Here is a 16,973-nt window from a genome sequence, read left to right as displayed (position 1 = left end):
GCCCGCGACAGGAAATGCCCCAAAGCGCAACGTGGACACATCACAGAAAACAGACCTGTTTTTAGCAAAGTGCCTACCTGTAGATTTTGGCCTGTAGCTCAGCCGCCACCTAGGGAAACCTACCAAACCTGTGCATTTCTGAAAACTAGAGACCTAGGGGAATCCAAGATGGGGTGACTTGTGTGGCTCGGACCAGGGTCTGTTACCCAGAATCCTTTGCAAACCTTAAAATTTGGCTAAAAAAACACATGTTCCTCACATTTCTGTGGCAGAAAGTTCTGGAATCTGAGAGGAGCCACAAATTTCCTTCCACCCAGCGTTCCCCCACGTCTCCCGATAAAAATGATACCTCACTTGTGTGGGTAGGCCTAGCGCCCGCGACAGGAAATGCCCCAAAGCGCAACGTGGACACATCACAGAAAACAGACCTGTTTTTAGCAAAGTGCGTACCTGTAGATTTTCTCCTGTAGCTCAGCCGCCACCTAGGGAAACCTACCAAACCTGTGCATTTCTGAAAACTAGAGACCTAGGGGAATCCAAGATGGGGTGACTTGTGTGGATCGGACCAGGTTCTGTTACCCAGAATCCTTTGCAAACCTCAAAATTTGGCTAAAAAAACACGTTCCTAACATTTCTGTGGCAGAAAGTTCTGGAATCTGAGAGGAGCCACGAATTTCCTTCCACCCAGCGTTCCCCCACGTCTCACGATAAAAATGATACCTCACATGTGTGGGTAGGCCTAGCGACCGCGACAGGAAACGCCCCAAAGCGCAACGTGGACACATCCGAATTTGTGAAGGAAAACAGAGGTGTTTTTTGCAAAGTGCCTACCTGTAGATATTGGCCTGTAGCTCAGCCGCCACCTAGGGAAACCTACCAAACCTGTGCATTTCTGAAAACTAGAGACCTAGGGGAATCCAAGATGGGGTGGCTTGTGTGGCTCGTACCAGGTTCTGTTACCCAGAATCCTTTGCAAACCTCCAAATTTGGCTAAAAAAACACATGTTCCTCACATTTCTGTGGCAGAAAGTTCTGGAATCTGAGAGGAGCCACAAATTTCCTTCCACCCAGCGTTCCCCCACGTCTCCCGATAAAAATGATACCTCACTTGTGTGGGTAGGCCTAGCGCCCGTGACAGGATATGCCCCAAAACGCAACGTGGACACATCACATTTTTTCATTGAAAACAGTGCCTACCTGTAGATTTTGGCCTCTAGCTCAGCCGGCACCTAGGGAAACCTACCAAACCTGTGCATTTCTGAAAACTAGAGACCTAGGGGAATCCAAGATGGGGTGACTTGTGTGGCTCGGACCAGGTTCTGTTACCCAGAATCCTTTGCAAACCTCAAATTCTGTCTAAAAAAACACATTTTCCACACATTTCGGTGACAGAAAGTTCTGGAATCTGAGTGGAGCCACAAATTTCCTTCCACCCAGCGTTCCCCCAAGTCTCCTGATAAAAATGATACCTCACTTGTGTGGGTGGGCCAGGTGCCTGCAACAGAATAAGGCCCAAAACTTGTAGAGATAGAGGGGATAGCACAGCAAGTTTATAAGGACATATTCTTTTATACATCTTTAGACTGACTCTGCTTTGGGGACCCACATAAGTGAGGTGTCATTTTACTTGGGAGGCTGAGGGGAACACTGGGGAGTAGGAATTTTGTGCTGGAGTGGTGATCCTACGAAGAAAAGTAAGGAAAATATGCTTTTTTAAGCACATTTTGAGGTTTACAGAGGAGTCTGGGTAAGAAAATGTTGGGGGATCCACGCAAGCCACACCTCCCTGGACTCCTTGGGGTGTCTAGTTTTATAAAATGTCTGGGTTTGGTAGGTTTCCCTAGATGAAGGCCGCACACAGGACCAAAAACCTAGGTGCCCTCTCCCCCCCAAACACAGGTAGTTTTGTAATATATCGTTTTGATGTGCCCACATACGTCCGTGATGTGCCAAACACTAAAATTTTGAAAAGAAACACAGTTAGGTTATGTGAAAAAGACCCCTCACCCACCAACCAAGTTGGTGGCATGCTTCATCATCGGGGTCCCACCTGAGGCACCTAGCGTGTCACAGGTGTGCTGCGACGCCTGATTACAGCGGAGCAGGTTTTGTCATTTTTACCACACATACTGGTTGGATTTGGCAAGAGGTTGAGTGATGGTTCAGTGGATCAAATTTTACTAAGAAGAGCTTTCACAAAAATGAAATGCACTGTTAGTAACTGAAAGGCAAAAAACTGAACCAATGACTCACAGCTCGTGAGCTGTAAAGCCGCGACAAGGCACCAACCGCTTTACAGTCCATTCACACAACTTTCATACATGACACACACAAGGCCATTCACACCGCCAGCCACGGGCCCAGCACATTACAACACTCACATCGACAGACTGCGCCACTCAAGGGCCCGTCACTTACATACGCCCACATGCCTGATACAACAATCACACCAGCTGATGGGAGTGTGTGGACTGGTGTTTGGCTGGCAGTGTGTTGCAGTAGCCAACATCAAGTCAATATGTACACTCTCAGCCAAGCCCCACTCCACCCACAATGGCATCATTTTTTTTTTTTTTTTTAACAGAGGAACCCCTAACTAAGTAGAAAGAATTACAAAACTACAAACACAAAAGCTCTAACTAAGAACATGACAGAAATGCTAACCATGAAACTAAACACATGAAAATACAAAACAGACATGAGTTTACACTCATGGTTGTTCCCAGAAATTCTTCTGGGTGTGGTAATTCTTAAAACAAGCACCGACACACAGCCCAGGCTTTGAAGGACAATCTGGGCAGTACATTCGAGTCTCCCTCCGGATACCTCTTCGAAAACACACTCTACATTTCTTAGCTGGAAAGTCTTTTTTGGGTGTGGGAGGAATGTGCTCAGCAAAGTGGCGATCTTTCAATCTAGCCACATCCTCCACCACTGCTCCTCTAGGAACTCTGGCCTGTTCCACCACAATAAGGCTCTCTATCACTGACTCCTGAAATTTCACAAATGTCATCTTTGACTCTGGAGACCTATCCCTAAACACAATAAAAGCATTGAAGGTTGCTAAGTGGAAGAGGTGAAGTGCTAACTTCTTATACCAAACGTAAGACTTACGAATAGCAGTATAAGGTTCCAACCTCTGGTCAACTCTATCTACACCTCCCATGTGCTTATTATAATCTAAAATGCACACAGGTTTGCGCACTTCAGCAACTTGGCCCCAAACAGTCACAGGGGAAGTACTCTCATCATGGATGGTACTTAGCATGTAGACATCCCTCTTGTCTGAAAATTTCAAAGCTAGCAGCTCCTCGTTCCGCAAGGCACAGCACTGTCCTCTCTCAAGTTTTTTACAGACAAGCTCCCTTGGATAGCCTTTCCGGTTAGAACGGATTGTGCCACAAGCAACTGTGTCCACTCTAAACAATTCCTTGAACAATTGCACACCAGTGTAGAAGTTATCTACATACAAATGGTGACCTTTGTTGAACAGTCGTCTACCAAGATCCCACACAATTTTCTCAGTAACTCCAAAAGTGGGAGGACAACCAGGGGGGTCAATATTGGAATCCCTACCAGTGTACACACGGAAACTATACACATATCCTGTCCTACTTTCAGACAGCATATACAATTTAATTCCATATCGTGCCCTTTTGCTAGGAATGTACTGCCTAAAAACCAAACGACACTTGAAGAGGACCAAAGACTCGTCCACACTTATTTCTTTGCCTGGAACATAGACCTCCGAAAACCGATCTACAAAATGATCAAGGACAGGCCTAATCTTAAAAAGACGGTCAGAATCTGGGTGATCTCGTGGCAAGGCTAAAGCATTGTCAACAAAATGCAGCATCCTAAGAAGAAGCAAATACCGATTACGACTCATGGTCGCTGGAAATATAGCTGTTGCCATCAAGGGACTAGTAGACCAATAAGAAGCCAGTGGCGGCTTCCTTATCAACCCCATCAAAAAAGTCAAACCCAAAAACTTTTTTAACTCCTCCAAATTTGTGGGAATCCACTGGGCAGCTCTAGAGTGTGGCCTAAGTCTAGCAGCGTTGTCCCTCAAATGCTGCTCCGCATACAAATTAGTCTGCTCAACAATCTCTTCCAAAAACACATCATCCATGAATAACTCAAAGAAATTGATAGGCATAAAGTTCTCTGTATTGGCGTTACACCCCGGGAGACCAGTAAAGGCAGGCAACTCTGGCTGCTCCATGTTTGGGTCAACCCAGACATCAGGTCTTATAATGGGAAACCTTTCAGCCCCAGGTTGCTGCACTATTGGCACATCAATGCCCTCCTCTAAAACAGGCCCTTCATCTGCACTGAGTGTGGCTTCATCATCAGAAGATTCCCCTCCAAGACAAACATCACTGCCAGAATCTCTGACTTCCTCCTCTGCCTCAGATAAAGAGTCCGTCTCATAGTCATGATCAGACTGTGACTCAAAAAGCATACCAACCACCTGCTGAGCGGTCATCCTGTGGCTAGCCATGATCTCTCCTGCTAAAATTAACTGGACAAATTCACCACCAACAACCAGCACTGTGTAAGACAAGTAACAAAGTGTAGCTTTGTTAGTAAGAGTTATAAACTCAAAAACTATACCGCTCACTTGCCTGAAAAAGCTTGATTCACCAGCTACTACACAGCAATCACCAATGATATCCCACTAAAAATAAAGAAAGAAAGGCAAATTAGAAATAAGACAAAACAAATATCATTGTGCACAAACCTAAGGACAATTTCACACACAATCCTGCATTTAGTACACCCCCTACAAACATGTCATTCATGCATGGCAACAATACTCCTTTGGAGAAAATTGTTTTACTTACCTAAAACATGCAACTGTGCAAACTTCAGGTCAACCACCGCCAAAACCGCAAGGAGCCACAGCAAATAAAGCAAAAGCTTTGAACTAGAACAAAAAGGAGGAAAACATTTTTTATCACAAATGCAAAGACTTCTTCAGTTGACAAACACCCCACCATCAAACATTTAGAAATTGGTGCCTAAGTGGATTCTGCCATAGGGGCAGATGGGCCTACTAATAAAATAGGCCTGTCTACCCCAAGGAAGCCAGAAAATACCTTTAGTAGTGTGTCCCCATGGAGAGCGACCCTTGCCAAAGGGGACAGCCCTAAAAAAAAAAAAAAAAAACACACACAACACTATCCCTGGTGCCTAAGTGGCTTCTACCCCCCTTGGGAGCAGGTGGGCCTAACAAAATAGGCCCATCTGCCCCCAGGGGGTGTAGAAATGGGCAACAGGTCAATGCCCCCCTTGGGGGGGCGCCCCGTGACCAAGGGGACGCCCCCCCCACAAAAATAAACAAATAAAAAAAAATCCCTGGCGTTCTAGTAGTTTCTGCCCCCCTGGGGGGCAGACCAGCCTAAAAATAATAGGCTGATCTGTCTCCAAGGGGTGCAGAAATGGCCTGGGTACATGTGCCCCCAAAGTGGGGGGCGACCCTTGCCCAAGGCCCCCCCCCATCCACTAACACACACACACACACTATCCCTGGTGTCTAAGTGGCTTCTGCCCCCCTTGGGGGCAGGTGGGCCTAAGAAAATAGGCCCATCTGCCCCCAGGGGGTGTAGAAATGAGCAACAGGTCAATGCCCCCCCACAAAAAAAACAAATTTAAAAAAAAAACTGGTGTTCTAGTGGTTTCTGCCCCCCTTGGGGGCAGACCAGCCTAAAAATAATAGGCTGATCTGTGTCCAAGGGGTGCAGAAATGGCCTGGGTACATGTGCCCCCAAAGTGGGGGGCGACCCTTGCCCAAGGCCCCCCCCCCCCAATCCACTAACACACACACACACACACACACACACACACACACACACACTATCCCTGGTGTCGAAGTGGCTTCTGCCCCCCTTGGGGGCAGGTGGGCCTACAAAAATAGGCCCATCTGCCCCCAGGGGGGGCAGAAATGGCCAACAGGTCAATGCCCCCCTTGGGGGGGCGCCCCGTGCCCAAGGGGACGCCCCCCCACAAAAATATACACATTAAAAAAAATCCCTGGCGTTCTATTGGTTTCTGCCCCCCTTGGGGCAGATCAGCCTAAAAATAATAGGCTGATCTGCCCTCAAGGGGGGCAGAAATGGCCCTAAAAGAAATGCCCCCCAAAGGGGAGCGACCCTTGCCCAAGGGGGCGCCCCCCCATCTACTACACACACAATCCCTGGTGCCTAAGTGGCTTCTGCCCCCCTTGGGGGCAAATGGACTTAAAATAAATAGGCCGATTTGCCCCCAAGGGGGGCAGGAAAGGCCAACAGTTCTCTGCTCCCTTGGGGGTGGGGGGCGCCCCTTGCCCAAGGGGGCACCCCCCCACATAAATACACATAAAAATAAAAAACCCTGGTGATCTAGTGTTTTCTGCCCCCCTTGGGGGCAGATCTTTCTAAAAAGTAGCCAATCTGCCCTCAAGGGGGGCAGAAATGGCCCTAAAAGACATGCCCCCCAAAGGGGAGCGACCCTTGCCCAAGGGGGCGCCCCCCCCCATCCACTACACACACAATTCCTGGTGCCTAAGTGGCTTCTGCCCCCCTTGGGGGCAGATGGACCTAAAAAAAATAGGCCGATCTGCCCCCAAGGGGGGCAGAAAAGGCCAACAGTTCTCTGCCCCCTTGGGGGGGGCGCCCTTTGGCCAAGGGGGCACCCCCCCACACATAAATACACATAACAATATAAATCCCTGGTGATCTAGTGTTTTCTGCCCCCCTTGAGGGCAGATCTGGCTAAAAAGTAGCCAGATCTGCCCCTAAGGGGGGCAGAAATGGCCTAAGTAATTGCCCCCTAAAGGGGAGCGACCCTTGCCCAAGGGGCCGCTCCCCGCGTGCAAGAAACAGAAAGATCAACAAAAAAAACCAAATCCCTGGAGTCTAGTGGGCATTCCTGCTGCCCGATCGCAATGCGATCGGGCAGCAGGAATGCTCAAAGAGACACCGGGGAAAAGGAAAAGCCTTTCCTTTTCCCCGGTGCCTCTTTAGCCCCAACCCCCCACCCACCGGGAAGAGAAACTCACCTCTTGACTCGTCGCCGCACAGGAAGCAAATGGCTTCCTGTGCGGCGAGGATCCCATAATGAAGTCAGCGCGCGATCGCGCGCTGAGGTCATTATGAGGGGCTGGGGGGGTCGGGGGTGGAAGGGGAAGGGCTTCCCCTTCCATCCCTGACTTTGGGGGGTGGGGGGGAAGCACACAGAGGGAGCGAGAGCGCTCCCTCTGGGCTGTGTGCCGAGGACGTAGTGGTTACGTCCTCGGCACAGCAGCACTGTGCGGCGGGACGTAACCACTACGTCCGCGGCACAGAAGGGGTTAAACAGTGACTGACTTTACTAAGTGGGAAGCATGACTGTGGCAATTTTCATTTAAAGATGAGTGATTGGTCTTCCCCATCCTTTCTAAACTTTCGAAACTACTAGCCCTTTGGGAAATAACAATTTGATCCTATTTGCTATTAAGCCTATCCTTTTCAGAGGAGGAGACTAAGTTTCCCCATGCTAGGAATCTAAAATTAGGAATGCCCGTGCAAAGTGGAAGCAGCCAATGTAGCTGCTGGTGCAGCTTGCACTCACTGGCATTCCCTCTGGACTTCTCTGACTTTTCTGTAATTTTTTGGTGCCAGACGATTGCCTCCGTCACCCAACCGGTTGTCCGCAGTACCCCACAGCACTAAAGGAAAGTGCCAGCAGGGCCACTGTAGCATCCCTGAGGAGGCTCGAGCCATGCTTCGTTGGAGTGGAAGCCAGGCCTGATTGGGACCCAGACTGTCTGCACCATTGAAGACAGTCGAATCAGCCTGCATGAGTCTCTGGTTGCAAGATAACGACTAGGTCCTGAGGCGATGGGGGCATGAGGAGAGGAGTATGAGTGAGAAGAGCAAGACTGTGCAAAGTTGTGGGGGCACTGCCTGATTCAGGGTACAGGACCAAGAGGTAGGGGGAGGCTCCAGGGCTGCTTAAGTCCCCTTTTGTGGCATCTCAAAGTGGGGCACAGTTACAGATACACAGTTTGGTCCATACAGTCCAGAGTGCCATTTTTCAGTGGAGCGAAGTGGAGCCCTAAGCTCAGGGTCTCAGAGCAGGTGGTGAGATCGGTAGGGACTGAGAGAAGCAGTAAGCGATCACAAGGGGGTAGAGGAGGGCACAAAGTGAGGCAAAATGAGGTATGCCAAACGAGACCATAAAAGCAGGATGTATCTTATTGTCACCTGTCAGTAGCCTCTTAACTCCTTGTTAGTGCCTTGTTGTTCCCGTCTAACATCATAAATCCCAAATCCTAACCCCAAGAACTTGGCAGAAAATAACCAGGTGGCTTTGGCAATCAAAGATTAAAAAAGGAATATTACATCTGCTGACCTAATAAGATAGTCTGTGAACCATGAAAGAATGAGTAAAGAAACATCAGTGGGACTACAGATTCCCAAGTCTCGCCTCTAAAGGCTCTCTGGACATTACAAATTGCAAGTAAGGGTCTGTATAGAGAGTCAAATAAGCTTGATAACATCCAGAGTTCAGCGAACTGGATCCTCTGCTAGGACTTAGCCATGGTTCTGAGGCTGGTACCAGTTACAACCCCCTATCCTGTGTCCTAATCTTGGTTGCAGTTTGACACACAGAATGGCCATCCAGCCCAAACGTGTTGGGGGTTCAACCAGATTGAGCTGCTAACCATCCAGTCACATGACCTGCTCACGAAATAGAAAAATAAAATGGCTTCATTTGTAATGTGTTCAAAATCACTACTTACAGAGGAAGAATCTCCTTAAAGATTAAATGGTTGACTGAGAAAGAGGGTGAATGAGCAGTAAAATTGAATGACCTACAAATGGCCAAAAGAGACACTTATAGAACACATACAAATGGAGTTACAATCGTAGTTTGTACAGGCAGGGCAAACATGTTGAATATATGGAAAAAACAGACTTGCTTGTCATCTTTTCGAAAATTCAAATTGCATCAGGCATCCGGAGACCTGTGAAAACCTAAGTACAGGTCAATGAAGTGCACACTGCAAAAAGGCTTACCCTGGCTCAACTGTGTCTTCAGTTAATCCCAGGGGGAAAAATGAGAGGTACACCTAACAAAAAGAGTCATCTCATCCAGAACGTATAACCAAACTAATCCACTTAGTATAAGCATTTAAATAAACCCACAAAACGTATCATGGAATAGGTAGTAAAAACGTCATGTACAAAACCAATCCAGGATTGACTAGTAGCTGGACATGACGAGACAGACAGATAAAATTGACTTGTAAGACAGCTACCCTACTGTCATTGAATATGGCGGGCATCCTACAGCAGTTAGGAGCCCAAGACATACTGTGCTTCTTGACCAACCATGAAATCATATTACTCAAGGAAACATGGACTGTGTTACCGCGGGTAACCCCAGGATACACTAGTGTCACCAAATGTGTCACAGCTGATGAGCACAAGAAATAGAGGTGGCCTTCTAGGAAAGCCTACATGAAAATGTACAAGAGTGCGATACCTTCCTTTTGCAGAACGCGATCATGAGCTGCCCATGTATGTGCACAACAGAAGAGAAAAGGATATTATCTCCAACTCCTTGACGCAATTAGAGAGGCCGCGAGCAAACCAGCCAAAGCTAAGCCCCCGATTCTCACAGGTGGAGACTTCAGTTGTAAGATCGTTAAATGAGGACTTGAGGCCAGTGCTATTGAACTGACAACGGCAGGCATCCCCTCAGTGCACCAAGTTTTCAAAACCATATGCAATAGGGCAACCGCTTACAATCTTTTTATGAGGAGAAAGGTCTAATATCTGCTCTCCATTCATTTGTAAATGACCGCATCTTCACACCAGCCTACATTGTATGAAGAGCCCAGACAGTCGTAGACTATATTCTCTTCAGGGACGACGATTGGTATGGTTACATAATTGCAGGTTAAACAGGAGATCAGAGAGGACCTACAGTGCCCTCCTAGGAAGTAAAATACAGGAGGTGAATAGTTCCTGGAATCTGGTCTCCAAGATAAGGCTAAATGGTGCAAGTTCTAGGTAGGGTTCAGGAGAGTTTCCTCCTTTCCCCACGTTTGTTCTTTCTCCATTCCAAGGATATCTACCAAGAAGCCATTAAAGCGTCTCAGGATGTTCCCTCAATCGAAGGTTTACAGCTGATACCCTGATCTTTATTGTACACACACTGAAAGCGTTGTTGGCCCAACTCGCAACCATGGACCAATATTGACTGAAAATTGGCTTGAAGATGAATAGTTTTTAAATTAAATGTACATGTGCAAAATAAAACTTTCATCACTGGAGACACCCCTCACAGAAGTCAAAATTTGTACCTATGGTTGTTTGACAATAACTAATACTGTAAAATGAAACTTGCATATTCAAAAGGCATTTGAGAAATCCAAGGCTTCACTGAATGCCATCTTCAGGTCTGTCCACTCCTACAGGAGCTGCTTCCCAACCAGAGCCCTAGACTGTGACATTCATTACAACTTAATTTCTAACAAATACCACCATTCAACTATGGGATGAATAGATTTAAATCTGAAAAACATTTGTGACCAAAGCCCGGAAGGAGTATTTCTCCCTGTTCCTAAACTACAGCTATGTGTTTAATATATGTTGACCTACGAAAAGGAAGCATAGTGTCTCAAACTATGTCTCAAACTACCCAGCTGCTATACCAAATCTGAGTTTTATGCCCCAAAAATTGTGCTTAATCATCTGTTTTCTAAGAACAGATCACTGGGGAAGCTTCAGCCAGTCAGTCTGTACTCGTTGATGCTTCTCTACGTGCGCCAGTTGATTTGTCTGTCCTGACAACTTCTAGGGAAAGAAATTTTTTGCCTTGGCCAGAAGTGGAGCCCTCCAGCTGGTGATGTTTGTTATGACAAACATTGTACTTGTAGCCAGACAGAAGACCTGCGTTCTTTCTTGCTGTCCGGTGTGCACTACAAAGCACTAAGGAGGTGAAGAATCAAGCACCGCTCAATGAAAGAACAATTATAGACCGATGATTACCACCTATTGTGCCTATCCAGCGTCCTCTCTGAAACCACTGTAAGAAGTATTAACTGGTAAAGGTTGAAAAGCTGGAACATAAGGGGAAAATGTTAAAGAACACGAAAATGTGAAATGTAGCTTTACATAGCACGGCTTATCACCCGTCAGGGCCTGAAGGCTCTGTCCATGGGCACGGGGAGATTAAGTGATTTGCCCAGAATCACAGGACGTTGCGCCAAAGCTGAGGCTTAAACTGAGGTCTCCAGAGCCGGTCGCTCTGACCGCTGCTCTACATCGTCTCCCATGCAGACTTGAAACCCATACAAGAGGCACCACAACAAACGAAGGTGGAAAAAAAAATCTGGACATATGAACAACACTTCATAGAAAAAAGCACTCATTAAGACGTTTTTTAAGAATCATTCATCTTTTCTTTTTTTTCCTCTTTGTTTGATCTTTTTTCCTTTTTCTTCCATTCTCCTTAACAAGATTTTCTTCTTTTCGTTTTGTTTGCTGATGTTCTTCCGTGAAAGGCTTTTACTGCTGAGAGCACATGTTAATAAATATGTTACCTTTTTTTTTGGGGGGGGGGGAGTTTACCTACTTGAGTTGGTGACACTGTTCCAATCTAGGTTCTGCCATGGCTTTCCCACCTAATCACATTAAGAAACCTTAAGCCAGGGCTCCCTTTGGCTCTTGGAATCTCCTAGCATAACTTAAGCTGCTAGTCCTGTAGGTTGAGGCCCTGTGTGCTTCTTGGAGTCTGCTAGCCTCATAAATATGAGGGCCGCTGTGACACTTGTGAAATCATTGTGTATTTGGAGCTTAGCCAAAGCTCTGTACGGTGTTTGGTATCTTCTGCTCTACCTTCCAGTCTCTTGAACTGATGCCCTGCATGACACTTCTTGCCTTCTAGTGTAACTGCAGCCTTAGAGCTCAAGAACCAAAGCTCTGCACAATGTTTGGCCTTTGCTTTTGTGATCTTCGGTCTCATAAACTGAATCCCATTGTGACACTTGGTGCCTTCTAGTGTAGCAGGAGCACCTTAATTAGAGATCCTGATCTTATTACCTGAACCTGAAGGTAAAGTTTGATGCGTCCAGATGTAACAGGAGCACCTTAGCTCATAAACCAGGCCCTCGGTGATGTTTGCAGTCTCCTATTGTAAGTAGAGCTGCCTGTCTAAAAATGAGGTCTTGTGTGTCACTTAGCACCTTATAGCTTAACTAGAGCACCCAGCTCATGAAATGAAGTCCTTGGAGTCTCCTGCTATAGCTTGAGCTGCTGAGCTCATGAATGGAAGCGTCATGTAAAGGATGCTGTCTGTCTCTGGAGCACTAGCCCTGGTCTCTGAATGACCTCTTCTAGAGGAGGCTGTGTTTTGGGGTTCTTAAAGTTAAGAAAGCTTCACTGTCTGAGAGATTTCTTCGATGCAGCTCACATTTTCCTCTCCTCTGTTTTATAGTAAACACTGCCCAGAGTCCATACAAGAAGCTGAATGAAGCCTTGTCATCTGTGGAAGCGTTTGAGAAACACTACTTGGTAAGCATGACCCCAGACACAGCTGGCTTATTTCAGAAATATTGTCTGCTCTTCAGGATACTACATTTTAGAATACATTAAACTGCTCTTGCCATCTGCTAAATGTTGTCGAGTTAGTCTTGGTTCCCAGGTTAATTCTTCTCAGTCCTCAGCGCCCCAGTCCAAATCTCTGGTGCATGACAGCCTATTGTATTGGACAGTTGTCTCTGATCCCACCTTACTCTGCCGCCACATGAAACCTTCTTGGGGTCTGAATAGCCCTCCTGTCATGTTGGTCCTTTAGATAAGTAGCTTTGGATACAACCTGGCATCACTTGAGAGGGGCGCTGAGCGTGATTCAGCAGATACGCCTCATGAACATATTTAGCTGCTTTCTGGCATCTTGTTGCTAATCTTGTATCTTAATGTCAAAGGAATGGTGATGTAAATCAGGTGGCCACGTAGCAGAGGATTACAATTGTTGTGTTATTTGTGTGTAATTTTGCAATGAGGTTCTCAGTGCCTTTGTTTTCCCAAAGTGATTCCAATGTGTACTTCTTAGTACCTGCAATGATTGTGTGAGCTCAGATGTTGTATCTGCTGCGGTTTGACTTTTCTGATTAATCACACACGTGCATGTTCCTAAACAAGAAGTTGTCCTCCAGCCAAGAAAAGCTGTAGATGCCATAGATCACAGCACTTACCAACGTTAGTCACATGATGAAAGGAAACAACAGCTTCGTCTCGCTGCTATAAAGGATTTCCTGACTTGAAGCCCTCCTACGATGCCACTTACTGTGTCAAGAGTTCACGGTGGCTCTGATTGATGAGAGGCCTAAGTAAGGAAAATGCACATAAGGTCTAATGCACAAATAATTGAAAATCCAGGATATGCTGAAACATTGGTGGCAAGAACAAGCATATATATTATTTTTAAAACTGGATGGCGCCTTTGAAGAATGTATTCCTACATTGCTGCATTTTCACATTGTACTTGGTTGTAATTCACAGACGATATCAGAACTCTGATGGACAACGGAGAAACAGTCTCCCTCATCCTCCTCGACCTATCGGCTGCCTTTGACACCGTCTGCCACCTAACCCTAACATCCCGCCTGCTCTCCACCGGTATCCAAGGACTGGCCCTGGACTGGATCTCCTCTTACCTCTCTAACTGCTCCCAAAGAGTCTACCTCCCTCCGTTCCGCTCAGACCCCACCGAGATCATCTGCGGCGTCCCACAAGGCTCCTCGCTCAGCCCGACTCTCTTCAATGTCTACATGAGCCCCCTCGCCACATCGTACGCAAACACAACATCAACATCACCTCCTACGCCGACGACACTCAGCTGATACTTTCCCTCACCAAGGACCCCACTGGCGCCAAGACCAACCTACAATTTGGAATGAAAGACGTCGCAGAATGGATGAAACTCAGCCGTCTGAAACTGAACTCAGAAAAAACGGAAACAACCCGTCCGCCTGGGACGACTCTTGGTGGCCCACGGCCCTAGGCACCGCACCTACCCCCTCGGACCACGCATGCAACCTCGGATTCATCCTGGACCCGCTTCTCACCATGACCAAACAAGTCAACGCAGTATCATCTTCCTGCTTCCTCACCCTCCGCATGCTCCGAAAGATCTTCCGCTGGATCCCCGCCGACACCAGAAAGACTGTGACCCAAGCCCTCGTCAGGAGCCGCCTGGACTACGGAAACACCCTATACGCAGGAACCACCGCTAAACTCCAGAAACGTCTGCAGCGAATACAAAATGCCTCCGCCCGCCTCGTCTTCGACATACCCCGCAACAGCCACATCTCCGCCCACCTGAGACACCTGCACTGGCTTCCCGTCAACAAAAGGATCACCTTCCGGCTCCTCACCCACGCACACAAAGCCCTCCACAACAAGGGACCCGAATACCTCAACCGTCGCCTCAGTTTCTACACGCCCACCCGTCAACTTCGCTCCGCCAACCTCTCACTCGCCGTCCGTCCCTCGCATCCGCCGCACCACGGCGGGTGGGAGGTCCTTCTCCTACCTGGCGGCCAAGACATGGAACTCCCTCCCCACCAACCTCAGGATCACCTCGCATCCCGGAGGCAGCACAAGACCTGGCTCTTCCAGCAGCAGTGACCCCCTCCCCCTAGCGCCTTGAGACCCTCACGGGTGAGTAGCACGCTTTATAAATGTTTTCATTTGATTTGATTCAAACATTTTTAATGTCTGGCCACCTACATCCATCAACTGTAGCATTTAGAATTGTCAAGTAACATTTCTCAGTGCCCTTTCCAAGCGAACACACAGTAGCTGTATTGCAAACACCATTCACTGGCACAAATAGAATTCCATATGTCAGATTTTGACGTTTTTGGAGAATTGAGATCAGAAGTGGAGTACCTGGGGATTCCAAACTGGACTGTTAATTTACAGGAAGCAGAGGAATAAGGAACTGTTGAGGACCACCAGACTGGAACTTGAAACACTTGGCAAAACTAGGGATGAGCAGTGAAGAACTCAGTCAGTTGACCTGGAAATGAAAGCACAATGAGATCTTCAGCTCTGGTACATCACTTTACAGGTACTACTTAGATTAGGAAATTAGGAAACAACCATGTTAGTTTTCACATCCACTTAGATAATATGTGCTCAGTCACTCTAACAAGCTTGAGTGTCTGTCCTTTGTGTGAACTAGAGTGTTCAGCAGCCAGGATCACTTCTTGAGGTGTTTGCTGCCCCTCCTCAGGAAGATAATTCATCATTGAGCAGGTTAATTAACTTGTCTTTGGTAATGCCTGTTTCTGCAAACATTGGATCCAGTTCCTCCTCTGAAACCTCCGTCCACTTTGTTAGTTCCAGAGCTCTATTCTTCATCACCTAAGCCTTGATTGGTTATTGAATTAAATCACTTTGTTCTCAGAACAGACTACACCTATATGCTGTGGAATCTTAGTACCATGCACCTGGTGGTCATCCTTTCAATCCACTTAATCCTGATGGAAGAAAAACATTCTTCTGAATGCTGGCCTGATAAATCCTCAATCGGTAGATCATCTAGTCCAAATGATGTTTTAGAAAGATAGTTTCAGCTTAAACATAATCAACCTGACTGCCCTCTTTACTTCACCAAAATGCAATTTTCACGGAAATAAATGCATTATTGAGGGTTCATTTACTCCTGGACTCGAACTAGCCCTCTCCCCTGAGTCTGTTATTTTATACTTTTTCTTTCCCATCCCAATTTTTTATTTTCCTGTTTTTATTACTTTGTACACATCAGTTGTCGGCAGCCCTTTCTTTTCCCATCTTTCTGCCTAACTTCAGCCTCTACTCTTCACCTTTACATTCTCTATTGCGTCTGCTATTCCTTCTCCCCAATTCTGAGAGTTTCTTTTCAGGGACAGACCGCCCGCACCTGCCCCAAACTTTGACTGTTCCTCATTAATTTTGTCCTTTCCTTCTGTTCACAAGACCTCGTCCTCTCGCCTTTTCTTCTGTTTGGCTAATGGTATATATATTAAACATATAACTGTAACTTTTATTTTTTCTTCATGACTATATCCTCCTCTCACCACCTTTAATTTTTTTTCAGTTAATCTTTCAATTCAGTTCATGTCTTGTTAGTAATTGTAAGAAAGCATTTTTTATCTTTTAATTTGTTTTCCTTTTAGTGTGAGCACAGCAGATTAGATATTGTGTTCAGTGTACATTTTGTATCTCACAAAAATAGTGATCTTATGTCTTTTTTTAATCATAGTTATGATTTGTCAGAGTGGCTGTTTCCAACTTGGCTCTTGTTGAGCTTGCATAATTAGGATTCTTTCCAAACATAGAAATATGGGTCACTGTCCCATTGCCTAAACATTACTTAACTTGATGCTTTGAATGCCCTAAGTAGTGAGCCAGCATTAGCCTTCCCTCACTTGCTAAAATCTTTAAACAATGTTTAGTTTATCAATACTTTATTTATCTAGAAACTTGTGACAGTCGTATTATCTTTGCCACCTCCTACCACAATTTGAGGTGGCCCACCTATTGGCGGTCTTTCTTCCCATCTCCCCAAAGAGATTAAAGCATCAACGGCAGCAACCGATTTGGTGGGGAAATAAAACAACCACAACAGGTCTTCCATGCTAGAAGGACATGGTAGACCTTTTGCCACTTAATTATTTTTCTGAAGACAAACCCTCCAAAGTGAGGATGTCTTTGGAAGAAAAATGACTAATGTGCCCTCATACACTGGTAGTGCTCTCGTAGTGCGTGAGAGACATTTGTGGACTTTTCCTGCCCAGGACAGCCATGGTTTAAGTGGCAGTCTGGGAATGGAAAAAGTTGCTGATATTGTACCTGCTAGGATGGTTTTCCCAGTGGTTGAGCTTAGTGGCTTTGCCATTGGAAGGCGACGAGTTGTTGGACGGTATAGCTCTTAATTTCTGATGGGTG

The 16,973-nt window shown here is 46.4% G+C and overlaps 1 protein-coding gene across 3 annotated transcripts in view; it reads left to right on the top strand.

Annotated features, from left to right (window-relative positions):
• TRAPPC10 (trafficking protein particle complex subunit 10) overlaps positions 1 to 16,973 on the top strand; it is a 407,991-nt gene that overhangs the window by 236,287 nt on the left and 154,731 nt on the right. For all 3 annotated transcript variants that reach the window (XM_069202936.1, XM_069202937.1, XM_069202939.1), the window contains one exon: positions 12,472 to 12,548. In XM_069202936.1, coding sequence (XP_069059037.1) covers positions 12,472 to 12,548 — 77 coding nt within the window. The remainder of the gene's footprint in view (positions 1 to 12,471; positions 12,549 to 16,973) is intronic.

The sequence above is a fragment of the Pleurodeles waltl genome, chromosome 8, assembly GCF_031143425.1.
Source record: "Pleurodeles waltl isolate 20211129_DDA chromosome 8, aPleWal1.hap1.20221129, whole genome shotgun sequence".
NCBI lineage: Eukaryota > Metazoa > Chordata > Amphibia > Caudata > Salamandridae > Pleurodeles > Pleurodeles waltl.
This window is presented reverse-complemented; position numbering and strand designations above follow the sequence as displayed.